At 38.6% G+C, this 26,570-nt stretch overlaps 1 protein-coding gene across 1 annotated transcript in view; it reads left to right on the top strand.

Annotated features, from left to right (window-relative positions):
• The first annotated feature begins 90 nt into the window (after positions 1-90).
• SLC26A7 (solute carrier family 26 member 7) overlaps positions 91-26,570 on the top strand; it is a 74,929-nt gene continuing 48,449 nt past the window's right edge. Inside the window, exons 1-3 of the mRNA XM_026061741.1 lie at positions 91-280; positions 18,811-18,921; positions 25,015-25,187. Of these exons, the coding sequence (XP_025917526.1) occupies positions 91-280; positions 18,811-18,921; positions 25,015-25,187 (474 nt within the window). The remainder of the gene's footprint in view (positions 281-18,810; positions 18,922-25,014; positions 25,188-26,570) is intronic.

Raw genomic sequence — 26,570 nt, 5'->3', positions numbered from 1 at the left:
TAAGAAGAAAACTGGAGACTGACAAAGATCAGGGTGATTCTACAATTGTACATTCTTCTGAAAGAGGGACTTCTTTTGGAGGTGGGAATAATGACAGGGACAAAAAGAAAAAGAAGTGCAGTCTGGAGGAAGATCCACGCTGTTCACGTTGAAGATATCAAACTGTGGTGTATAAGAAAGCTGCCCATTTTGAAATGGGTGCCCATCTACAACTGGAAGGAAAATTTGATTCCTGATACAGTTTCTGGGATGATGCTAGCCATTCAACAGGTGACCCAAGGTACAGTTAACACATTCGAGATTCATATTTAAAATCTGGTCATGCTGAATTGCTGTCTGATTTTCTTTTTTCTTTTTTTTTTCTTTTTTAATAATGTCTAAAAGCTTGGGTTAAAACAAAGACGACATATCTATTGTTAGATTTCATCTAAATAAAAGTATGAGAAAAAATTTTATAGTCTTAATTCTTAGGTGTATATAATGGATGTATGAACATGGGTAGAAATATTTTGTGTTCTTGTAGCTGATTTCTGTGAACTGGAACGTTACTATATATCCTGTCCCTTTGACACTTTTTCAAAGACATATTATAGAAGATAATAGAAGAATATAGTGTATGGTTATATACAATATATTATCAATTAAATGACCATCCTTCCCTATTTCACATGAAAAACAAAATATACCTACAAAATAATTGCTTTGTAAGAAATGCTCTTCTGTTCTGGGAGCAAACTTTGGTATTTATTATACTATTACCTGTGGAAACCTGGAGAGCAGCAGTAAAAGTTATCAGCATTCTGTGCATAAAGGAGACTTCTGCCAGGGCCATTATCCACAGAGGGGTTCTGCCTGCACACGGGGCTTGTGCATGCCAGCTTCTGTGTGGGTTTCATGTTGTATTACAGTACCTATCACATCTCTTTTCAAGAAGCAATACAAAGTAGGGGTGGAGCTAGACTCCATTTGGCAGCCTTAGAAAAAAGGGATAAAAACAGAAATAAAACCCCATGACCAGCAGGAACCGAAAAGCCCCTGTAGTCTGGGCTTGGAAGGTGATTGCTGCTGGGAAATAAATGCTTTTTTCTGTTTTTTACATGTCTTTGATAGTGTCACCTTCTTTTGGCAATATTTTATACTTGTCTCAGGCAAATCACAGCTTCTTCTCTTCCTCAGTTGAACTTTAACTCCTTCTCTTATGTAAACATGTATACATGTTATTTCTTTGTTATCTCTTTACAATTTCCCATATTAGCTATGCTTAGCTATCATTCATGTTGTTAAATTATAAGCATTCCTTTAATTGAATTACACTGGAGCTGGAAACAACTGGTTTGTGTAAGTATTTGTGCTTTTAAGGTAATTAGAAACATCTGCTTTGGCATGATTTAACTTTAAGAACCTTAATACCGTAACACTATGAAGTATCTAATTTCATTGGTATATGCATATACAACAATTGTAATTAAAATGCTGCTAATAGCAGTATCTTGAAATCCATCAAAAATGTTAAGTTAACAGCAGTTCTACATTGCTGGCAGTTTTAGCCAGCATTTTCTTGGTTGAGTCTTGTACCCAGAAGTAATACCAGATGGATTTAAGAAGATCTGCTGAAGATAGAAAATATTATTTTTGGTCTTTTTAGATTTTTTAATGTATTCTAAAAAGAATTTTATCTTAACTTTATTTTATGCTGCTTAAAAACAAATATGTTAAGATGCCACCCTCCTTCTAACTGTTTTTCCTTTCTCTCGCCTCACTTCTCAATACTTTAGAATGATTTTAGGGGATGAAAAAGGAGGAGAGTTAGATGCCAAAATATTTTATCATGCTTGTAATGTTCTAACCTGAATAAAACTTATTTATTTAGACCCTGCTTGCATTAGCTCTTTTCATAGTGTTATAATTCTTCCAGTTACCAGGACCATATTTTAATGTTTTCAGAGAGAGGGTTATGCAAGAAAGTAGTAAGTCTAATTTATATAGCAAGAAGGATAAAAGTGCCCAAATTTTGGGAGTTCTTATTGTGTCTGTTTTCCTTCCACCCACAAAATAAAGCAAGAAGTCCTTTACTAAAATGGAAGGCAGAAACTCTAATAATGGTAGGAAAAATTATAAAACAATGATAATTGACATGTAGAGCAGTGTCATTTGGTGTTGCAGCAATATGTTCCAATAAAATTCAAACAACTGCGAGGTATATGGAAAAATCTGCAGTTGTATCAGTGTGCTAATCAGTTTTCTGAGTGATAAGAGCCCCATTCTCCAGGGTAGAGAACAATGCAGTAGCCTGAGAATAATTGTGAAAGATCTTCCATCTCAGCTGTGTTTTTCACAATTTCACCTGGTATTGCCCAAGTTCAGACTATTCAGGATGGACAACTGCTCTGATTTGGTGTAATGCATCCATGTTCCCATTCCTAAACAATTTTAGACAATATAGTTGGCTTTTGTTAGGGAAGAGAAGAAGGAAAGAGGGAAGTCACTGTTCTTAAACCATGTGTCATAGTCAGTGCAACAAAGATAATGCTCATAACTGCTGCTCTTAGAATTTTTGGAAATTGTTTCTGGAGAGTTGTGATACAATAGCAATTTTTGCAGTCTGCTTTATATAAAGGAGAAAAACAAAAGAGCAAATCAAGCTAAAGAACAGCAATCAATATATGCAAATAATGTTGGCTCTAACAAAAGTCCTTTATAAAAGTCGAGGCAAGTTCAGAATAGCTCTTCTTAATGTCATCTTTTATTTTGCATTAAGTTTTTAAGAGCTACTACCATTAATTTTCTGATTTTCAGTGTCAAAATTATTGGTCTGTTGTGTGACTTATGCCTTCAAACTCTTGTAAGATACCCAAGCTAGGTACCTGAAAATTGAATGACTTGAGCTCATACATCACTTGCTTTAGGATTCAATATCTTCCCTCACCAAATACATAAACGAGAAACTAGGTCCTGAGGGGACAGAGTCTAGGAATGGTGCACAAGAAGTGTGTGCTACCCGAATATTTAATTGTCTCTACTTCTGAGGAAAAGTGTGGAAGAAATGGATCGTTAGAAGGTAAAGTTACCTTGCCTTCAAGGTAACACCTATGCCTTAGTGCCTAAGGTGTTATCCTATGCTTAGTCTCTCAAAATATTATCCAATAAAAAAAATCATTATAGAAGAATACATAAGAAATTATATTATAATCTCTGCAGAGAGTGAATCTTTTGAAGCTGCCCTTCAGATGCTATGTTCAAAAGCATGTTTAGAACATGCCCAAGTCATGTTTGATCATTCAGAGGGAATTCATAGATCAGTAGTGTTCAGTATAACTAGCAGATCCAGTACTGGGGTGCAGGAGAGGGGACAGAGGAGGGTAGGGAGATAGGGAGGAAAAGCCTGGGGCTATCATGATGTGTGATGTCATTTGTGATGAAAGAGGGCTCAACTCTGGGCCATTGCTGAAACCAATCACACATTCTCGGTGCTTTCTCCAAGTGTTCTTGTAGTTCTTTCATTGTTCTCTTCTTCAGATAATGGCTAAAAATGCCACTGCTGAACTTCTGCCCTATTTGCATATAGAAACAATAGTTGTACTGTCTTTGTGTGTCCTCTAATTTTAGATTTCTTTTGCTAATTTCCACAAAATCTGACAGAAAAATACAGGTGTGAAAGATAATTATGCTTCTAAAAGTTGTATGAAAATGGCCAGTGAAAACAGACCCTGTGAGTTCTAAAAAGCTGTAATAAAAACTCTTAGCTTGTTAGGCATTAGACAATCTGCACAGGAAAAAAAGCCCCTACAAATGCCCTGATTGCTGGAAAGCTTCAGTTGGAGCTTACACAGTCTCAGACAGCAAAGTCAGTCAACCATGAGTCAAAATCAATAAGAGAAACTAGGCTTCATTTGTTCCAGCTCACAAAACTATCATTTAATAATATAGATCTCAACACCTCATTTTTCAAACACTGAATCATTAGTTTTACTCTGGTATATAGCTAAGGTTGAAAAATAACCTTAGAATCTAAAAGGAACTTTGTCATCCAGTCTTGAAGTTGGCTATATATTTTCACAGACAGTTAAGAAAATTGAGCTTCCATGTTTTGGTAATCACTATCTAATTTGCCCATGTTTATCAAAAATCTGKTTTTTTAGAAACTAGAGCAATGTTCTCTACGATCAACAAATAAATGCATCCTTCACTTGCTTCTCTAACTAGTACTTCATTCTTTTCTTCCCTTATCTTTATAACTCATTAAATACCCCACCTACAGTCACCATATGAAGAATTTTCTTTCAGTTTCATTCTTTGTTCCTCACTTCACACACAAATTCAACTATAATATCCATATAAATGACTCATGAGTTCATTTTTTTTCTTTCCAAAGTGAAATTGTGTTAATAATAAAATAAAAGTTCTGCAGAGTAGGTAACTAGATATCAGCAACCCACTCTCACATTCCTTGCTAGTCAATGGAGATCTGGTTGATACAATTAGTGAAATTTATTATGTGGTTCATCTGACAAAAAGTAGGCATCTACTTTGTCAAGGCTGATTGATTATATTGATAAGATTTCTATTGAGTGTTATAGGAGACTGGTGCAGATATAGACATCGGTGATGTAAACATCGAAATTTAGGTGCAGTGTTTCCCACACAGTGTACTGTGGCATTGTGGGTAGTCAGCAGCTCACGTTTAACATGATTAAAAGCAGGTCTTAATGTTTTCCTTTCTGTAGCTCATCCATTGAGCTATTGCAATAATATCAGAATTCAGTTTGTGGCTTAGTCTTGTGACCCAGACAGCATCTTCTGCTTGGAAGAGATGGATACTTTTATCAAGCTGTGTTTAAATTTTTCTGAATTTTATTTGCATGACAATATTAAGATGCATTAAGATATAATCTTTCCATGTCACTAAATCTCATAAAGTTATCATTCTGGGTTTTTTTTGTATTTTTCAGAATGCAGCTACTCAGCTCATTTTAACAGTCTGTGGTGACTCTAGTGCACCAAGCAAATTACTTGCCTTTACTTCTAAGGCTTTTCATAGCTGATCTTTCCTGGCATTGTTTATTTATTATCAAGGTATAGATCCATCTCTGACTAGTCCATTTTGCAAGCCTTCTTCATCCAATCTTATCTTTTCAAACAAATACCTTTGTGCCTTCTGTCAGGATTTGAATTATGCAGTGAATGTTGGTTGGCATATTATATACCCATCTCAGTATCTGATTTTGGATTGTTATTTAGAACATGTTTCTTTTTTTTTTTTTTTTGAGGGCAGAACTGTGTTCACTGTCCACACAGACAGCATCTAAAAGCCGTGTAGGTAATCCTTCAATTTATAAGCTTCTCTGGCTGTCATGAACTGCAAGAAGAGGAAATCTGAGTTTGTCTGAAAAAGGCTATGCAAATTTATCCTCTGTCATGCAGTTAAATTCACCACCAGAGAAATTATGTCTAAAGTTAGTCTGTTTGAATATGTGCATTAGTGTATATAACTTATTCAGGTACCTCAGTTCTCTTTGCAATTAGGGGACACAAATACCTCTGAAGTATAAATTGGAGTACTTTGATTAGGACATTATCTAATGTTGTAGTTAAATGCTCTGAATTAATGAATGAAGTTGCCTTACTCTTTCTGGATGTAGATTCCCAATATAGGACCTAAACATAAACCCTTCCTCCCAAGCTTCTTGCAAGATCTTGCCTGAGTTTTCAATAATTATAATCCTCTTCTGCAAGCTCTTGATGATCAGAATGATTCCTGCTTAGACTTAGATGTGACCTAATTCTTCTTCTGTCATTCACCAGGTGATGGTAATACTTGCATGTTACACTTTTCATTATAGGATCTTGGAACTTTTTACACTGTTTAATAAGAGCAAAGTATTAACTCCCCTTTATGGGGAGGAAAATTAGAAACACAGAACTGCTTCTGCTAGAAACACAGAAATTACTCACACAAGACTGCATAGACAGTTTATGGTGCAGACAATACAAGCTTCTTCAGTTCTTCCCTAATAACATGAATATCCAATGTCACAACTAAGTATAAGTAAAAGTAAGACCTTTCAAAAAAAAAAAAAAAAAAAGCAAAAACTTCCTAAGCCTTAGGAAAAAGAGAACAAAGCAAGGACATGGTACTTACTGCATTCAGGATTTGATCAGAATTGAAGATAATAGTCCTGTAGCCTCAATACAATTTTAGTTTTCTTGAAGGATGCTGACTTTGTCCATGTGGGAAATGGCCAAGGGCATGGATATGGAACTGAGATGGTAATAAACCACAGAAAATTAAATTCACTCAGATCAAGGGTTGAGATGGGTAATCTTTATCTCAGAATTCTGGAAGAATAAGTAAGTGACATCATAGATCCAGTAACAAGTGCTTTTAACGATTCTGTCAAATTTGGGATATTTTATGACTGGATCATAGTGGGTGTAGTGTTGCATCCAATTACAATCCTGCTTTGCAGAAGACCAAATGCAAGCAGTAGAGGTATATTTCTCTTTAGTGATAATGACATAATATTTGCATGTGTAGCAATAAAGGATACCAGAGTGAATGATTCTGCATACTCAGTTCTGAAGTAAGGCTCCAGCATAGCTAGTGGGTTTTGTTTCAGACTTATATAGGCAATCTAAATTGTAGCGCATGAACAGTTGTAGCACAAGAACAGTTTGGTGTAAAGTAGCATAAATAAGTTTAAGCTTAAAACTGGAAGTAGTTCTACAAGTATTCCATTAAAATATTGGGATAGAAAAGTGTATCTCCTTATCACATAATTCCATTCATAAATGTACTAAAATACACGTTTGCCTGTCATAACAGGAATAGAACTCAGTACACAAGGAGGTTCTTTCACAAGTTTATGTTCCCCTGCAATATCTTCTGCTGCTCAAAAAACTGGCAAATTTTAAACTGAGATATTTCTATCTATAAATTAAAATAAACGATTTCCTTTCAAAGAAAAACACTGTCACTGTATTTCCAGATTCAGTCTTTATCTTGCCAAGATCCTGGTGTTTGTCTGGATTCATAAATATTATGCTTTTTTTTTTCTTTTGCAAATAAACATATTCCCATGTGCTATACTGCACTGCACTCAAAAGATCTCCATGTGGAAGCATATGGGTATAGGATTTGAACTTTCAAGTCAATCAGATTTGGGTCTATGATAGTTTTCTGTGATTTTAAAAAAATAAACATTTTTGTAGTCAACCAGCACATGGGTATATATTTTATATAGAATTTGTATGTAACATTATATATTTGCTGGCTTTTCTGTGACCTATCATGAGCAAGAAATACTTGGGCTCAAACAGGTTTTGGTGGGTCTTTGGGGGGGGGGGGTGGTTGAGCAGCCCTTGAGACATGTTTTCTCCAAAAGTAAAATATGTAGATGGCATGAGATGAAATCAGTATCGTTATTTGTGCCAACTTCTTCTTTTATTCTGCAGGACCAATAATAACTCACTGAGGATTGGTGTGTTTTATATAACGTTTTAATTAAAATTAATTTAATCTTGAGCTGGATTTATTGCTGCACAACTAATTCCTTAACACTGACTGGAGACCTTGCCATTAAAAAACGGACTATGCTGGCTTCATGCATTCCAGAACTGGTGCCCAGTGTTTTGGAAGGCATGATGCCAATTTTTTTTTTTTTTATCTTTTCATGGAAGTAACCCAGCTGTGTCTTTTCAAGGGTGATGATTGCCTGTTTTTTTTTTCTTTTTTGGTTTTTTTTTCAGGCTCTGACCGTAAATGTAGACATAAATATACTTTGAGCAGACTAACTGGAGCTAATAATTTTATTAAGGAGTAGGTCTGTCTTGTAAATATATATCTGGCATACAAATAGTATATGTAGATGAAATTGAATATGCACTTTTGGAAAGAGAGCCAGAAAAATCTCCTAGAGAATGCATTGTAGTATCCATACAGTTCATAAATGATTTGTGGAAGAAAGTCTCCAGCTGAACTCTGTTATAGCTCTCCTGTACAAAGAATAGCGATGTAAGCCAGTCATGACATGTAACATGTTAGTAAGCAAATGCAAGCCAAAGCTTCATATTTATACAACTTTTCAGTGGAGGACTAAGGAAGTGATGTTGTGCATGCCAATTTGAACTCTAATGATTATTAAAATTCTTCCAAGTTACACATGGGCTGATACAGACCTCTCTGTCAGACTGCTAGGAATGTGAATTCAGCTTCTGAATGACCACTGAATCCTCTGGATCTTAATGCAAAGGTACACTTGTCTTAGTATGAGCAGATGAGTGCTGCAGGTCTTAGATCCCTAAGCCTGGATCGTGGCTGAGCACCATGGACAGAGACCAAATGCCCACAACAACAGGACATTTTGGTACAGAAGAAGAAATTACTTCACCTATAATCTTCCAGGTCAGAAAGATGGAGAAAACTGGTAGTGCTGAGTTCTTTGATCACCAGCTTGCCAAATAAATATCTTTTTCAAAGGTTTCATAAAGTCCAGTTCATCCTGGTTTAACGCTGTCATTGGTCAAGGTTGGTCTTCATTTCTCCATAACATTGATGCTTCTCAAAAGGCTGCCTCATTGTTGCCTACTTGACAGAAAACCTCTTATAAGTTTGGTTCTCTGTATGTTCTTATTGGTATGCAAGGAAGTTTCCCTATAATACTCTTTCAAAACACTTTCTTTTTGTTTTGGAGATACCCAGAAGCTTCAGGTACTATGGCTGACCAGTGTATAATAGTTTATAGAGAATTCTCCATACAACAGCATACAAGTCTCAACAACATACAACAAGTCTCTGTGGTATTCAGATATCATGTCAAATTCATCGTACAGATGTCTAAAAATTTCATCTCAGATTGTTTGTCAATAGTCATATTTTTTTTCCAAAAGCTCCATGAAAAGAAAAGAAAATACTAGATTTTTTTCTCCCTGTTTCTGTGTGTATCCAAGCTTTTATGTAGAGAAAGGTCAATCTGTCTTGTATAGAGAATTCTGATAGGGGTCACCCACTCCACTTGTTTCTGCAACCATAATACTTGATTATCCTTTCTTTTGAACATCAAGATACAAGTGTCAGTATCTGGAGATCTGCAAAGTGACAGAGTAGAACAATATTCTTTCAAACATACCTTGGACTTAATTCTCAGATGGCACATTGGGAGAGCTATATTTCAGATCCTGTATGACTAATACAGCTGAGATGTTTAATTCTCACCAGACTGAAAGTGGTGGTTGCTTATGAAGAAGATGCATTGAGCCATGCTTCAAAAAAGAGGAACTGGACGCTAACTCAATGCTGTGTGGTCTCTAAAAGATTTCTGGTAGGTGTGGATTGCGAGATCTGTCCTCCTACCCTGCTCTTAAATTCTTCATTTGCCTCAGGTTTTGAATGACAGAGGAACTAAGAAATGATTGTACTCTTTGCACCAATCTTTAGATAAACCAAGTAGAAGATGCAATCCACATTTGTAGCTGCAGCAAATGATGCTATTAGGAAATAGTGATCTTGCATGCTCGAGATGTGTGTGTGCACCATTTAGAAAATCCATACTGAACTTTGTAGTTTTTGGAGGCAAATGACATTGTTTCCAAGGGACCGTTAGCTCTTAACCATCCAATATCAAATAATCTTTCAAAACTGTAGTTATATATATTAAAAAAAAAAAACCCTGTAGTTATATAAACCTGCATGCTCGATCACCTCCCTGAAATGCCTGTACACCAATGCATGCAGCTTGGGGAGCAAACAGGAAGAACTAGAGATCTGTGTGCGGTCGCAGGGCCATGATCTCATTGCCATTACAGAGACATGGTGGGATAGCTCGCATGACTGGAGTGCTGTCATGGATGGCTACGTGCTTTTTAGGAAAGACAGGCCAGGAAAGCGAGGTGGTGGAGTTGCTCTTTATGTGAGAGAGCAACTGGAATGTATTGAGCTGTGCCTAGGGGTGGATGAAGAGCGAGTCGAGARCTTATGGGTAAGGATCAAAGGGCAGGCTAGCATGGGTGACACTGTTGTGGGTGTTTACTACAGGCCACCTGATCAGGATGAGGAAGTCGATGAGGCCTTCTACAGACAACTGGAAGTAGCCTCACGATCCCAGGCCCTGGTTCTCATGGGGGACTTCAACCACCCCGATATCTGCTGAAAAGACAACACAGCTAGGCACAAACAGTCCTGGAGGTTCCTGCAGAGCATTGGTGACAACTTCTTGACACAGGTGGTGGAGGAGCCAACAAGGAGAGGTGTGCTGCTGGACCTYGTACTAACAAACAAAGAAGGACTGGTGGAAGATGTGAAGGTCGGGGGCAGCTTTGGCTGCAGTGACCATGAGATCATGGAGTTCAGTATCCTGCGAGGAGGCAGCAGGGCACCAAGTAGGATCGCAACCCTGGAGTTCAGGAGAGCAAACTTTGGCCTCTTCAGGGACCTACTTGGAGGAATCCCATGGGTTAGGGCCCTAGAAGGAAGGAGTGTTCAAGAGAGCTGGTTAATATTCAAGCATCACCTCTTCCAGGCTCAAGAGCGGTGCATCCCTATGAGTAGGAAGTCAAGCAAAGGAGGTAGGAGACATGCATGGATGAGCAAGGAGCTCCTGGCAAAACTCAACCAGAAGAAGGAAGTATACAGAAAGTGGAAAGAGGGACAGGCCACTTGGGAGGAATATAGGAACGTTGTCAGAGTATGCAGGGATGTGACGAGGAAGGCTAAGGCCCGTTTGGAATTAAATCTGGCAAGGGATGCCAAGGACAGCAAGAAGGGCTTCTTCAAATACATCAGTAGCAAGAGGAAGACTAGGGAAAATGTGGGGCCTTTGCTGAATGGGGTGGGTGCCCTGGTGACGAAGGATGCAGAGAAAGCAGAGTTACTGAATGCCTTCTTTGCTTCAGTCTTTACTGCTCAGGCCAGCCCTCAGGAACCCCAGACCCTGGAGGCAAGAGAGAAAGTCTGGAGGAAGGAAGACTTTCCCTTGGTCGAGGAGGAGTGGGTTAGAGATCATTTAAGCAAACTTGACACCCACAAATCCATGGGCCCTGATGGGATGCACCCACGAGTGCTGAGGGAGCTGGCGGATGTCATTGCTAAGCCACTCTCCATCATCTTTGAAAGGTCATGGAGGACAGGAGAGGTGCCTGAAGACTGGAAGAAAGCCAATGTCACCCCAGTCTTCAAAAAGGGCAAGAAGGAGGACCCAGGGAACTACAGGCCAGTCAGCCTCACCTCCATCCCTGGAAAGGTGATAGAGCAGCTCATCCTGGAGGCCATCTCCAAGCATGTGGAGGAAAAGAAGGTGATCAGGAGTAGTCAGCATGGCTTCACCAAGGGGAAATCATGCCTAACCAATCTGATAGCCTTCTATGATGGAATGACTGGCTGGGTAGATGAGGGGAGAGCAGTGGATGTTGTCTACCTTGACTTCAGCAAGGCTTTTGACACTGTCTCCCATAACATCCTCATAGGGAAGCTCAGGAAGTGTGGGCTAGATGAGTGGACAGTGAGGTGGATTGAGAACTGGCTGAATGGCAGAGCTCAGAGAGTTGTGATCAGTGGCACAGAGTCTAGTTGGAGGCCTGCAGCTAGCAGTGTCCCCCAGGGGTCAGTACTGGGTCCAGTCTTGTTCAACTTCTTCATCAATGATCTGGATGAAGGGACAGAGTGCACCCTCAGCAAGTTTGCTGACGATACAAAACTGGGAGGAGTGGCTGATACACCAGAGGGCTGTGCTGCCATTCAGAGAGACCTGGCCAGGCTGGAGAGGTGGGCAGAGAGGAACCTCATGAAGTTCAACAAAGGCAAGTGCAGGGTCCTGCACCTGGGGAGGAATAACCCCATGCAGCAGTACAGGTTGGGGGTTGACCTGCTGGAAAGCAGCTCTGCCGAGAAGGACCTGGGAGTGCTGGTGGACAACAAGTTGACCATGAGGCAGCAATGTGCCCTTGTGGCCAAGAAGGCCAATGGTGTCCTGGGGTGCATCAGGAAGAGTGTTGCCAGCAGGTCGAGGGAGGTTATTCTCCCCCTCTCCTCAGCCCTGGTGAGGCCACATCTGGAGTACTGCATCCAGTTCTGGGCTCCCCAGTACAAGATGGATGTGGCACTACTGGAGCAAGTCCAGCGAAGGGCTACAAAGATGACTAGGGGACTGGAGCATCTCTCTTATGAGGAAAGGCTGAGAGAGCTGGGCCTGTTTAGCCTGGAGAAGAGAAGGCTGAGAGGAGATCTTATCAATGTGTACAAGTATCTGAAGGGAGGGTGTCGAGAGGATGGGACCAGACTCTTTTCAGTGGTGCCCAGTGACAGGATGCGAGGCAACGGGCACAAACTGAAACACAGACACTTCCATCTGAACATGAGGAAAAACTTTTTCACTGTGAGGGTGACAGAGCAGTGGAACAGGTTGCCCAGAGAGGTGGTGGAGTCTCCTTCTCTGGAGATATTCAAAACGCGCCTGGATGCAATCCTGTGCAATGTGCTCTAGGTGATCCTGCCTGAGCAGGGGGGTTGGACTAGATGATCTCCAGAGGTCCCTTCCAACCTCAGTGATTCTGTGATTCTGTGATTCTGTGATATATAAAAAATTGTTAGGGATTATAATATTAAAATAATTTATTTTCCTTTTTACTTCAATAAAAATTACTTTTTTGGGGATCCATATTTGCCTCACTTTGTCTCAATGCTGATGTTAGCATCTGGAGAAGCAGGTAGTAAGACTGATCAAGTTTAATTTGACTATGTTAAACACAACAAAATTAAAGTAAAGAACACCCTGAAAATCATTGTGAAAAGGTAATCCCAGAGTTAGAAATTAAAGTTTGTGATATGAATTGTCGGATGTCTGATTTTTTGGTTCCCCGAGAGGGATTGATTGGAGACTCAGTCATTAGTCTTGCTCACGTTTATTATACCATATTAAATCTGTAGTAATTTTACATTTCAGGGCATCTCTCGGTCCCCTGCATGGGTCAACAGGAAATATTTTTCTTGTTTCATAACTGAGCTTAGGGAACAAAGGGAAAAATTGTCTTTTCCTGAAGTGTCAGAGATTGACCACAACTTCAGATAGCATTTTGAGTGTGATGGAATGCACTAGTGTTGATCTGAGTTCCCTAAACTTGGGGTTTGACCATCCTCACATTAAAAATAAAAGGGAGATCATCTTCATATAGCTCAAGTTCCTGATAAAGTTATTTGAGTATATAAAAATACAGGAAAAACTATCAGATTTATAGCTTTTCACTGCAAAAAGGTAATGATAAAATTTTCAAATTCCTTATTTTAATTGTAGACTTATCAATTTCCTGCTCCTTAATTAAAATTTCTTGTTTGCATATCATATTTCCAAAAGGTATGGTATAGCTTTCYTCTGAGCATACGTATGTATCAGGACCATATTTTTGGATGCAGAAATTTATTAACTAGGCAGCTATACTCCAGTGATCCATAGCTCCTTCTATGGAAAATAATTTTTATGGCTGTGACTGTAGTTTTGTCACTAGCACAATTAGCAGAAACTATCAAGTTGACATACTGAGGGACTTTTTCCTGTGGTAGAACATGGTCTTGTTTCTACTTGTGTCAAGCATGTTACTTAGTAGTTATCTGCGTTTGTTACCTACCTGCAGTGGTGCCACATCTCCTGCTTGTTCAGTGTGACATGCCAGATGATTGTTGTGCATCCAGTGCCAGCCAGAGAACATGCTTTTCAATGAAACTGTGTCACATAATGTTATCTTATCATAAGGAGTTAGTTAAAACAAAGCACCACAATGTTAATGCATTGTATTTGAATGTATTGTTCATTCTTTGTTTGCATTTCTTTTCGTGGAATTTATTTTCGTATTTGAAAACCTTAATGTCACTGCCATCAAGGATTTTCCATGTTACCAGTAACAAAGATTACCTGGGATATTTATTTTATTATCTGTTTCTTTTGAATATTATTATTGTTTGGAATGAAAAAATTAAAACAATTTTTCCTGTCTTTTGACTAGTTCTTGAGCATACGGAATGCATTATGGCAAAGTTTAATATGAAAGTTAATGAAGTGAGCTGAAGTATACTACTGGTTATTTCTTAATAAAGTATTTGAACTTTTCAGAATGTTATATGTCTAATCAGAAAAAATGAAGTCTTTGCTAATTCTGTTTTATAATGCCCCTCTGCTCTTATGCACAATCGACATGCTTCAGTAATGGAAGCAAAATGCCAGCAAACAGAGGCAGGACTAGAATCAGACCCTGGCAATTTTAGCTCTGTCTTGACTGCTGCTACCTCATCACGAAAAGAATGAAACACCACTTCTAGAAACTTAATGGACACAAAAGGACTATGTGTGAAAGAAAACCACCAGGGCTAGACTTATGTTTAGATTATCTGTCTGTAAACCAGATGTATTTCTCAGTAGCAATTCAGTGAGGAAAGCAAAATTCTTTTATGGCTTCTGAGGCTTTGCTGGGCAGGGTAGTCCCTTCTACACAGTCCTACAGGACTCATGCCAGATTTCTGTGAGACCGATCTCACGGCCAGAAGGGTTCAGGTTGTGGCTGTCTGTTCCTCTCAGCCCTGCGTAGAGAGCTGAATGGAGATGTTGACACAGTTTCTGTTTTCCTGGTGTGCGTGATCTAGGGCTCTGTTGAGCTTCTTGTGCTCTACCCACATTTGTGCGGTTTATGCTGAATCAAATGCAGTCTGGCCATAATTGTCAAATGTTTCAGATTCAGAATGCCTTAGAAAACACAAAAACAAAGTAAACACATATAGAGGGGTGAGAATCAACTTTTACAGCCATATGGTTACAGAATATTTTGCGGTAGCTGAACCCTTGTTTTCCTTATAAATGCTGAGAGGAAAGAACAATGTATACTGTTCTTAATCCTGTATTAATTGGAAGTTTTGAACAGTAAAGGAGCTAGTGGTACCTCTTCTGGAAACATTTTAGCTTAGCCTGAGGTACATTACTGTGCCCTCCAGTTTTGTTCTGCACAACTTCTAAGCTAAGCTCCTCTTGCACTGAGTGATTAAGTCACTTAGGTTGAAAACCTGTTGAAAATGAAATGTGTAGAATTTCTAAGGAGAACTTTAAGGTTCGAAATTAACATGATTTAAGTGAAAACTTAAAATTTATATGAACATCATCTGATTTCAGCAAAATGGACTTGATATTTTGAAACATATCTTTCAAAATTGTTAACTTTTTCTGATGAAGAGAGATTTTTGAGCCTTCCTTGTAATAACTGATGGAGCAGTCTGAACACTAAAAAAAAAAAAGAAAAAAAATTGCAAGGAGCAGAGCATACAAAAGAACTAGTTGAGGTGAGTTCTGTAAGTATTGCATATCAGTTCTCTAGTGAATGAACAGAAATTTCACACACTACAGGGAATGTATTCTGTTTTGTTTTCAGATGAAAATATTCTATATTTGTAATTGTATATTTGTTTAATGTTAAAGAATTCATTCCATTTAATGGCCGAGTATCTTAAACTTATAGAACTTTGCAGGTCATTTTAGCCAAAATTTATAAATCTTTCCAACAATGCTTGTAAAATATATACCTGGCTCAGCATTCAGTAATGAATCTAGTGTATTTCCCTTAGGATCCTCTACACGAAAAGGTCACTCCATTTCAATCACATTGGCGTAGTTAAAATGTGGCTGAAATTATACTGGTTTTGCTTGTTCCTTTCGTTTTTGGAGAGGAAAATAAATTAGTTTTGCATTAATCAATTTTTGTGAGGCTAGAACTCTTATCTCTGTGAGTGATGGTCGACTAGGTAGTTAATTATAAAGTTTTTGTTTGTTTATGTTTTTTTTACTATGACTGGTAATAGTTAATACTACTAGTAGAACCTTTCAGTGCTGAGCAGGCCTTAAAACCTCATTCTCCTTTTCTTCTCTCTCTTTTTTTTCCCCATGCTCCTTTTTGCTTGGATATAGCCATGCAGCTGCTGTCCTGAGCTGCTTCTGTTCTTCTCAGGCCCACCCTTTTCTGTTGCTCTTGGGTCAGAATCTTCTTTTATATTTCTATTGATTGTGTGAACATGGATGTGAAGCTATAATTTCATTTCAACAGATCTTCCTGGTTTATGATAACAATGTGCTAAAAAGGAGAAAAAAGCAGAACTGATGATTAGTAAATGCATAAATTTTAATTTTCAGTAAATACGTTAATTTAAAAGGCAAAAGAGCAGTGAAGTCCATTTTTGTTAAAAAAAAGCATCAAGTCCATTTTAAAACGGACCTGTGAAAATCCACTGGTACTTTAAAAAAAAAGTTTATTTCTACTGTATGATCTCTCACTGACCAAGTTAGTATACTTGTTTGGGAGTGTCATCAGATGAGTTCTCTCATGGATATGGCAACACAGGTGTGACTGAGTTATCTTAGTCTTCTATATTCTTTCTTCTGTGAAGTCAGTGAAAGGTTTTTATTGCCTCTTACTGCTAAAGGCCATTCAATCCTGAAAGCTTTTTCCAAAGATTGAAATTGCTGATATTTTCCTCCTGCTTGTGAACAAAGTAGGCTTTTTTCTTCTCTTTTTTTTCAGCACTTCAGTTTTATCTCTTTTCTTCTTCCTATGAGCTCTAATGTAAATTTTAAGTAACGAGAGAAAAAAAAACTAGCAATGAAATGTGTTCTACAAGCAAAGGAAGATAATTTTCCTCTCTCTTATAATATAGCAACCAGCAGCTCAAGAAGTTGACAATGTTCCAGCTGTCTAGTGCCCGATACCATCAACTTCCAAAAAAACCCCCCAAACCCAATCTCACTTACTCTAAGAAGCCAAGGCTTTCCTAGCCTTAGCCCTTCTCGTAGCTAGCACTAAATACAATGCAATTTAGTCTTGAGTAGATTTGCAATTCACTTGGTTAACATGCAATTAATTGCTAGCGAGAAACTTCTGGTCAGTCTCTGGGGAGGTGAGTACATTTCACGCTCTGTAAATGTCTGTCTCAACAACTGTTCGCTACCATTGCATGTTGACAGCTATTTTTGGGTGTTTATTCTCAATGTAAGTCATAACCGATAGAAATAATCAGAAAATGCTACTCAGCACATGGTATAATTAGACAGCTATAATCAGTTGCTGCAGTCATTAAGTTCTACTTCACAGAGTCCAGAGTAAATGAAGCTGATCAGTGTAAGATCTATGCTCAGAAAAATCTTCACCGGGATGTTTTTTTAAGAACAGATGAACAGCTTGACCTTGTCTGCTTCACAGATAACTTGACACTTCTGCCCTTTTGACATTTTATTTCCTTGCCCCACCACATGCTCTTTGTCACAGATTCAGATCTAAATTCATGAAGGGAGCTCTTGAACCAAAATGTTCTTCATTGTCACTAAAAACCTAAAAGAAAAGAAGCTTTTTGGCATTCTCCTTGTCGTTAAAACCCCATACACCAGTGCTTCAAATAATAAATGCTTTCTGGAGCAGTGAAGAAAGTTTGGTAGGAACATCTACTTTTCTTGAGAGATTTCAAATGTATATAGAAGGTAAATCACTCTAACAGATCTGAATCACCTGTCTCTCACAGAATGAGTGTGGTCATTCTGCTAATACATATGCATACATACTATCTTAGATTGGTTACTCCTTTTGAAGGTGAACTTCAGAAAGGCAACTTGTGTGTTACACAAGCCTTCCCTACTGTAGGACAAGGTACAAGGTATTCACCAAGATTTGTGCAGAAACCCTGCCAGGCAATTGCTCCTAGTCTTAGTTTCCAAGAGGAAAACAACCACAGGGCCCTCACATCACATCACCGAAGGTACCTATGTTACAGGGATAGCCTGCCTGGTCATGGAGAGCCCACTGAACAGGGATAGCCTGCCTGGTCATGGAGAGCCCACTGAACAATGGATGAAGAGAAATTCCAGTACAGGCCGCTGCTCTGAGAGAATTCTGATTCCTCCTGTTGACTCTTCCAAGAAGCCAATGCAAACTTGTTTCCTAATTTAGGTATCGAAAGCAACCAAAGATGTTCCTTTGCAGGAATGTCTCTGTTAAAAGATGATTTCTTGGTATACTCAGAGACTTTCTAAGAGAAATGAGGACACTGTCCTCTATGTCTATGCAACTAAGGTTAACTAGTAAATCTGTAAAGTTACATCCTTTACCAGTTCAGTTCATTTCCAGTCTCAATATAAAATTCAAATGCTTTCTATGTTTCTGGACCAATAGCTTTACATAATGAAAGAAATATTAATATCTGCATGAATAAAAAGACCCAGGCACATGAAGACAATGAACTCTGGGATTTTTTTTGTTTAAGAAATTAGAGGAAAGAAGACTAAAGGGGCTCCATCCAAACTAAAAACAGTTTTTGAACTGAACATAAGAAATAACCATCTGATCTCCTAGAGCTTTGGCAGAAGCAAAATTCTATAACTTGCTTCAGTTATTACTAATATTATTAAACCAGTGTCTATCAGTAAGGCATGGAATGTTTCTGACTTCTCTGCTGAGGACTGTCTATTAAAAAAGTTTGGAACCAGTAGTGGAGGCAACCTGGAAACATAGTAGCTGATGTCATAGATCCTGTCTGCGATCTGTTCGTTTCTGCGGTTGACCAAGACCAGACACTCAGAAGTGTGTCTGAGAAATGTGAGGATTTTGGTGATAGACAATGTATGAAAACCTTCCAAAGTTCTTCCTGATACTCACTGTGTAGTAGCTGGCTCATGCTCTAGATTTTTATAAATAGTTTTTTTACCTGTTTTTTTTTTTTTTTAGACATTTCCTCATAAAAATTGAATGCAGAGCAGTTTTATTTAATCTTCATGCAAGGAACTAATTCCACTTAACTTTCTATAGGGCTGGCCTTTGCTGTTCTGTCTTCAGTCCATCCAGTTTTTGGTTTATATGGCTCTTTCTTTCCTGTCATTATTTATGCCATATTTGGAATGGGACGCCATGTTGCAACAGGTAAGTGTCTATTTGCTAAAACATTTCCAGAAATAAGGAATTGGAAGGCAAAAATCTTTCATGTTCTAAAACCACTTGAAGGAAAATTATCTAAGACTAAACAGAAATAAGATTTTTGTGCTTCTTTTTACACTTTTTTTTTCCAATTTAAGAAAAATATTTTAAAGAACCTCATTAAGGACATTGGAATTATTCCTGCTACTGTAATTTAGTATTGCATTGACACTTCCTTTGTAAATGTAGTTTATTAAAGGCTTTTGTAGTTTAACTCTACTTTACAAATCTGCTGCAGCCTAAGACTTTAATAAAGGGATCAGCCAACAAGGTATTTGCAAATAGGAATGAAAAAGGCTCAAATGCTTCTTAAAACATAGAAAACACACATTACTTCTCACTTGGCCAGAACACAAACCCAGCATTTCTCACAAAAAAACCACTTTCTATGCCTATTACCTGCTATTGTATTAAAGCTAGAAATTCTCCCAACGAGCTACATCAATACAATTCAATACAACTGCCTCTCCATTCATGGTGTAAGAGAGAGGCAGCAAAAGGTGTTTCACTGACTACTATGCTAGCAGTTATGAGGTACTTACCTTCAGTAGAGCTGACAGCAGCAGCAAAAGCAGAATGAGTAGGTGAACGCATGCTCTGCTTCTGACTCCAAAGAACCCCCCAAGCTGTAGATGGCAGTTGGAAATAATATTCATGAGACTGAAACACAGATTCTTTGCTGGGCAGAAGTGGGCACTTGATGATCTCTGAAGTTTGGAGAATGGATGAGACAGGCCCAGTAGTAAAGCACAGCAGGACTGGGTAAAGGGACATAGCCTCTCTAATCGTCAGAAGATTTAAGTAGGGGGGAAGTATGTTTCCCTTGGAGAAGGAGAAAAACTCTTGAAAGGAGGAAAGGCAATTCTGGGCAATCACACACAAAATGAACGCTGCCGAATCAAATTATTCAAGTGTATGCACCAGCAAATATGTTTAGTAAGAAGCTAGCCAAATACTTTGAGTAATTATTTTGTTTAAGTATATGTTAAAGTGTCAAAATGCATGCTTAATAATGTTGTTAAAAACCTAATGGGAGCCACTTCGTGCAGTCTATTGAGAAACCAGGATGTCTTCCAGAGCTCATAAATTTATACCTCACGATCTGATCCTCTGGCTTGGTAAGAAAACAGTAAGAAAACAGTGATTAAATTCCTACTTTCTGACTCCATGGTGTTGGATAAATACAACTAGCTCTCCTCTGAGGCACTGAAAGGCTGCCTGTATCTGTACTAACAAGCAGATGGCAGAGTTGTGGAAAGATGGATTTGACTGTGTGTACCTCCAGTGCTTCTGTGTTGTCCACATCAACAAGATATTGTCTTGTGCTGATGCTGACAGGCTGCATACAGGATACAGGGGTGGGGGGGGCAGCCCCAGGACATGGTGGCAAGAGTTCACATTGAGAAGCTGATCATGTCCATCTGCACCAAGGCACAGAGCAGGGAGTGCATGGTGGAGGCCTTGTGCTGTATAAGTTTGAGCTCCCCAGGCATCAGAAGATCCATGTATTCATTAAATGGGGCTTCACCAAGTTCAATATGGTCAAATTTGAGAAGGTGGTAGCCCAGAAGTAACATACCCCTGACAGCAACCCAGCTGAATATATGTCCAGACACAGTCCTGGACAAGTAGCATGTGCTCCATGTTACCTGATCCTCCCTGTAGCATCCCATATTCCTCCCAGCTCAGACATGCTTGAGGGGCTCTAGTTGATCCTGCTTGAGCAGGGGGGGTTGGACTAGATGATCTCTAAAGGTCCCTTCTAACTTCAACCATTCTGTGTTTCTGTGGGGCAGGGCCTAGATCAGAAAGCATTAATTGTCTCCTTTGACCTCTTACAAATATGTGTCCGTCAATCTATCCATCTATATGCATAGCCTAACCACTGTGCAATATCTGGGAAACCAGACCTGAAATATGTCAGTATCCTTGGGTCTTGAGCCATGGACACAACAAACTAGAAATTCTTCAGTGATTTTTGTTTTTATTTGAGAGGAAAAGCTATCAACGCTCTGTTTGGCTGACTCATAATTCTTATGCCAGGCATTCCAATTGATTTACCTAAAATTGCTGACCAACTGTAAATTGTCTTGGGCAAGGGGAAAGCTGAAAGTTTGTTTTCTCTAAAGGCATAGAAAGTATTTGTGTCTTTTGATATCCGAGAAGGATCTGTGGATGCTGTTGGTGACTCAATGCTGTAATGAGCAATGAAACGTACTCAGCTGATGTAAGAAAGAGAAATATTTAAAAATGAAAATTTAGAATTTGGAATATAATTTTAGCATTCGATTAGAGAGACATTCTATTTTTTACTTAACAGTTTTTTTCATTAAAAATATTAATATATGAATATTTCAAAGCTGAACTAATTTAGCAATAGATTGCCAGCTTTTCAATATAATGTTATTAGACAGACAAGAACCTCTTACACTTATGTAGGAAAGATGATAGATAAATAAGTATATGGTTGACATAAATTCTAGTAATGAAAACAGAAGATGATGAAATGGATAAATATAAGCAGCTAAGTCAGATGGTATATCCTTGGGAGGGAGTATCATTCAGTGGATGATTTGCTGAGTATCCCACAATTCCATAGATGTGGATTCCTGCACGGTCCATTTTGCGGAAAATTGTTCTTTTCACAGGTGTAGAATTTAATCTTAAAACAAAACAAAACAAAACAGTTCTTCTTTTGCAGTTATGAAGAATTTTTTAAATAAATGCAAGTGATGTATGTTGTTCATCCTTCTAGTAGAAATGTCTTATGCGCTTACCCCATCAATCCCAAATAGGAATTATGATCTGCAGACTGAGCTGGAGATATACTGCCTGCCTCAGATCCCCAAGTGCTCCTAAAGTCCTCTTGTGCGATTGGGGAAAATTTCTTCTACCAACAATTTCTGAAAATCAGTGGGGCTCTCTATATGTATACAGGCCACAAGAATGATCTTTATTAGCAAGGTCATTTGTATGAAACGTGAAATTCATCAGTAGCCCAATTCTGTGAACTTTTACTCACTTGAAATGTCTCTTCTGTGACACAGTTAATCTAACTGCAAAGATTACCTGAGCAACAAATCACTGCATAGACTTTTTCTTGCTTACTTTTGATATAAATGAACTTGGAGGATCCTTGGAGACATCTTTATTTGTGATCATATCATATAGAGAACTTTGATTTCAGGTAGAATTTTATGTAAACCATTTTCAAATCCAGTCTTATGGGAGAAAAATGTAAAAATGCAGGAATTCATAAGAAAAAAAGGAGCAATCTTAAAAGCAAAACACCTACAAGTATCTTGAATGTTGCTAAAAAAATACAATACAATAAGCTCAGGAAATATGTGTCTCATGATTCAAAAAAGAAAATGTGATCCAAAAAAACCCTTCCCGGTTCAATGGGAAAAAGAAGACGACTATCACAGGGAAAAGTTTGGCACTTAAAAAGTAGAAAGCTTGACCAAATGAGATGAACAGGAAAGCCCATGAAATGTGGTAGGTCAAATATATCCAGGAAGCCGAGAGGGCTAAAAAACGGAATTTGAAGAGTGCTATGGAGAGAATGGTCAAACTGATAGTTAGAGTTTTTAAAATACATCAAAATCAAGAAGTCAGGGAGGAAACTGGTGGGATGCCTTTTTGACAAAAGTGTAACATGGGCAGTCTGTGTAGGGCAGTCCCCTAGCAGAGAAGCTCAGTGATTTCTTTCTGTTGGCCTCTATTACAGGAGGTGCTGGGGAGATTCCTACACTTAACGTGTTCCGCGTGCCACATTGATCAGCAGAGCTAGATCAACCTGAAGTAAACATACCTCAAGGAAATAGTACATGAAATGGATGTGATAGATCCCAATAAATCACCAGGACTGGAAGGCTTTTGCCTGGGAGTTTTGAAGGAGCTCAAATGTGAAATGCAGGACTGCTGGGTAATGCATGTAACCTGTAGCTACAGTCAGCCACAGGTTACCAGTGTAATTTCATCCATCAGAAGGCCTCTGGAGGGAATCCTGGGAACTGTAGACCTGTCTTTCACCCTTGACAAGATAGTGTGTAATAAAAAAATAAGATCACTGAAGATATGAAGATATCACAGTCTGTTGGAAAGGAATTAAAATGAAAGGAAAGGAAAAGTAAAGGAAAATCCTACCTGACCGGCCTCCTGGAGTTTTGTAAGAGTGTCAATAAGCATGTGGAAAAAGAAATACTTTGGAAATAAAATATTTGAATGGTCAAGCAGCCATTGATAAGGTTCCACACCAAAGGTTATTAAAGAAACTAAATGGCCCTTGTATTAGGAGAAAAGTTATTTTATTATTTTTTTTCTGGTTAAAGGTTAAGAAGCAAAAGATAGAGCTTAGTGGCCATTTTTTGGAATGGAGGAGTCCCTGGTAGCTCAAAGAATTGCTGCTGGGACCAGTCTCACTCAATGTCTTCATCACTGACTTGGAGAAAGGAGAGCACAGATTTCCAGTTTTAGGAATGATACTGTCCTGGGTAATCAAACACTGTGCTGTTGGTTAGAAAGTCTAGAAGGACCTTGCACAATTGAGGGAGTGGGCAAAAAGGTATGTGAGTTTGAATGTAGATAAGCATAGGGTAATGCACCTGAGGGAAACAAATCTAAATTATGCCTACTTGAGGTTGAATTTAGAGGTTGCAGATGCAACTAAGGGAAGAGATTCTGGAGTCATCATTGACAGTTATCTAAAATTGCCATCACAATGATCAGTGCAGCTGAAAAAGATAACAAAACACTGGGTATTATCAGGCAGGTTATTGAGAATATGACAGAGAACATCACTTTGGCACTATGTAGCATCTTGGTGCAACTGCATCGTGAGTACTGTGCACAGTTCTGGTCTCTGCATCTCAAGAGGGATGCATGGAGTTAGAGATGCTACAAAGAAGGGCAACTAAAATGATTAGGAGATGGAACACTTGTCTTATAAAGAGACACTAAAAAGTGCGGGATTCTTCAGCTGGGACAGAATACGGCTGTGGAGGCATATGCCTAAGGTGAAGGTAGAACTGTATTCAGCAGATTCTGCAACATTAGAAATCAGGCATGCTCAATGAAACTGGTAAGAGATCACTTTAAAAGAAAGTATAGATTAAGAAAGATACTACAGCTGATAGTGAACTCCTGGGACTTGATGCCAGAGGACATTGTGGAGGCAGAAAGTATATACAGGTTCAGAAAGGGGTTTAGACAAGTTCATGAATACTAATCCATAAACAAATTCTAAAAGATCCAGACAAGGGTGCACACACTAACATTCCTAATACAGTAGTTGTGGATGCTAGGGGATTATGAGGGGAATGGACTACGGAAAGGGGCCAGGCTCATGTGCTTTCCCTAAGTAACACCTCTGATTGATGCAGCTGGAGGCATAGTGTGCCAGATGGACTATTGGTCTGACATAGTAGCGCATTTCTTATAATCTTAGAGCTTTTTGTGATGTGTCTGTGCCTTTTAATATTGAATTATCATCCTTATCTGTTTGTCACTAAACTTGCTTTACATCTTTCAGCAAATAAATGTTTCTCATAACCTGCCTCCATTTGTTAGTGTACAGGTTGCTTGTTAGTTGCATTTTTGAGCCTACACATCTTCTAACTCTATTGGGTTGGGTACTATGTATATAGCATGAATTGACTGCCCTAAAAGTTTGAATGGTGAACATTTGGGACCCTCAGTCAAAAAGTCATTTCATCACACACACAGTGAGTCAAAAGCATCTGTGGTATGTTGGACTCATTGTGAATTGTTTTGTTCCAGCCTCTTTTGTTAATGTGTCTACTTGAATATGCGCACCAAAAATTTACATTTAATTTGTGTGTCATGTACAAAAGAGATTTACATGTAGAAATTTGTGTTAGGCAAAAAAAAGACTATAAAATTTGTTCTTAGCATGATGGGAATGCACAAAAAGGCGCTTTCACTCATAATGGCCAAGTTTTGAAAAAGAGACCATTAGTGATGAGTACAGACAGCTATAGAACTATTGGTAGCTAATCTGTGGCTTTTTTTCTATAGGAACTTTTGCTTTAACTTCCTTGATATCTGCCAATGCAGTTGAACGTCTTGTTCCTTCAATCAGAACTAATTTCACTACAAACAATAATTCAGGAGTCTTGGGCCTCTCAGAATTTGAAATGCAGAGGATTGGAGTTGCTGCAGCAGTTTCATTTTTAGGAGGACTCATTCAGGTAGGTAGTGAACACATAATCTGTATGTTACTGATGTATAGCATTTGTGATAGCTATGACATTTGTAACATTTTTTCACTTCTCTGAGAAAAACTATGGATCTGGTCAGATGCTCATGAATGATGAAATTAATGTGTTTTAAGAATTTACTGCTCTGTAGTGGAGATGTAGTAATTGTCTGTATACATGATCCTAGAGTTTTGCAATATGAAGTAAAACCACATTCAGTCAACTCTAATATTCAGTTGCTGTTTGTTCTCCATTTCCTTCTCCTTCAGAAACAAAACATGAATCAGCTCTCTGGTGAGCACTGACATATTTCTGAGGTTTTCTGTTGCTCTTGGCTTGAAGAGAAATAGTATACAATATTCAGTAATTAAAAACATTGGGGAAAACATCTTTAAATTCTCTTTAGAGTTCACACACCCATCATTACAGCAAAATAAATTAGTAAAACAGATGTCTTCAAATGATTCTCCAAAGCTTATTCAGATGATCAGAGGTCTTTTAAATTTCTTCTCTTTTCCTCTTCTGACCACAAACACCAAGTCCCTTTATCCATTGCCAGTTGCTTAAGTCTTCAAAGAAGGCTTCCATCTTTCCTTGTGAATACTAAGGCCTAGATCCACAAATGGAAGAAATATTCCAGCACTCAGGACAGGTACCTGGCCTCCTGAAAGGAATTCTGATCCTCTGTGCTTAGTGCTTTGGATCCCTCTACCACATAGAAGAAGAAGTGAGGAGCTCAGAAGGGGATCTTCAGTGGCCAGCATGCTCAGCAGGAACTGGGGCATATGCTTATGTTAGTAAGAAAAATCAAGAAGCATGGTTATTTCTGTTTGTTTGTTTGTTTGTTTGATTGATTCTTTTATTGGTCACAGAATTATGACTTGAGTGTGAGGGAAACCCCACAGACAGCATAAAGAAGACCTGATGCTGATTGTGCCTGGCCTTTGCATGAGCTGGCACCAATGGGTGCCAAATGACACTGCCTCATGTACAGAGTGAGACTGGACTCACTGCTCGTAACCACATGAAGTCCTTTGAGCATATACAGAGCTCTTCTTGTGGGAGTGTTGGGCTCAGAGCCTCACAATCTCTTACATGGTCCCCAGAGAAGCTTATGCATTAAAGAACAAAATGACTAAAGCGGGAAGTTGGTGCCTGCATTTGATCTAACTTCAAAATTTGATGCAGAAAAACTTTGCTTAGCTGTTGGAGAATCCCTTGATGTTTCTAAATCCTCTGGATCTCTTTTTCATTTTGAGAAGTTGTGCTTTTATATAAGCCCTAAACTGCTCCAGCTGAGTTGTCTCAGCCTATGTCACGTCTAAACCTGATGGAATGAGGAGAGCTAGAAAATCCTCCGCCTGAGTCTTCAAA

Source organism: Apteryx rowi, unplaced genomic scaffold (genome assembly GCF_003343035.1).
Source record: "Apteryx rowi isolate R43461 unplaced genomic scaffold, aptRow1 scaffold_184, whole genome shotgun sequence".
Taxonomy (NCBI): Eukaryota; Metazoa; Chordata; class Aves; order Apterygiformes; family Apterygidae; genus Apteryx; species Apteryx rowi.
Note: the sequence above shows the minus strand (reverse complement) of the source record. Positions and strands in the feature narration are given on the sequence as shown.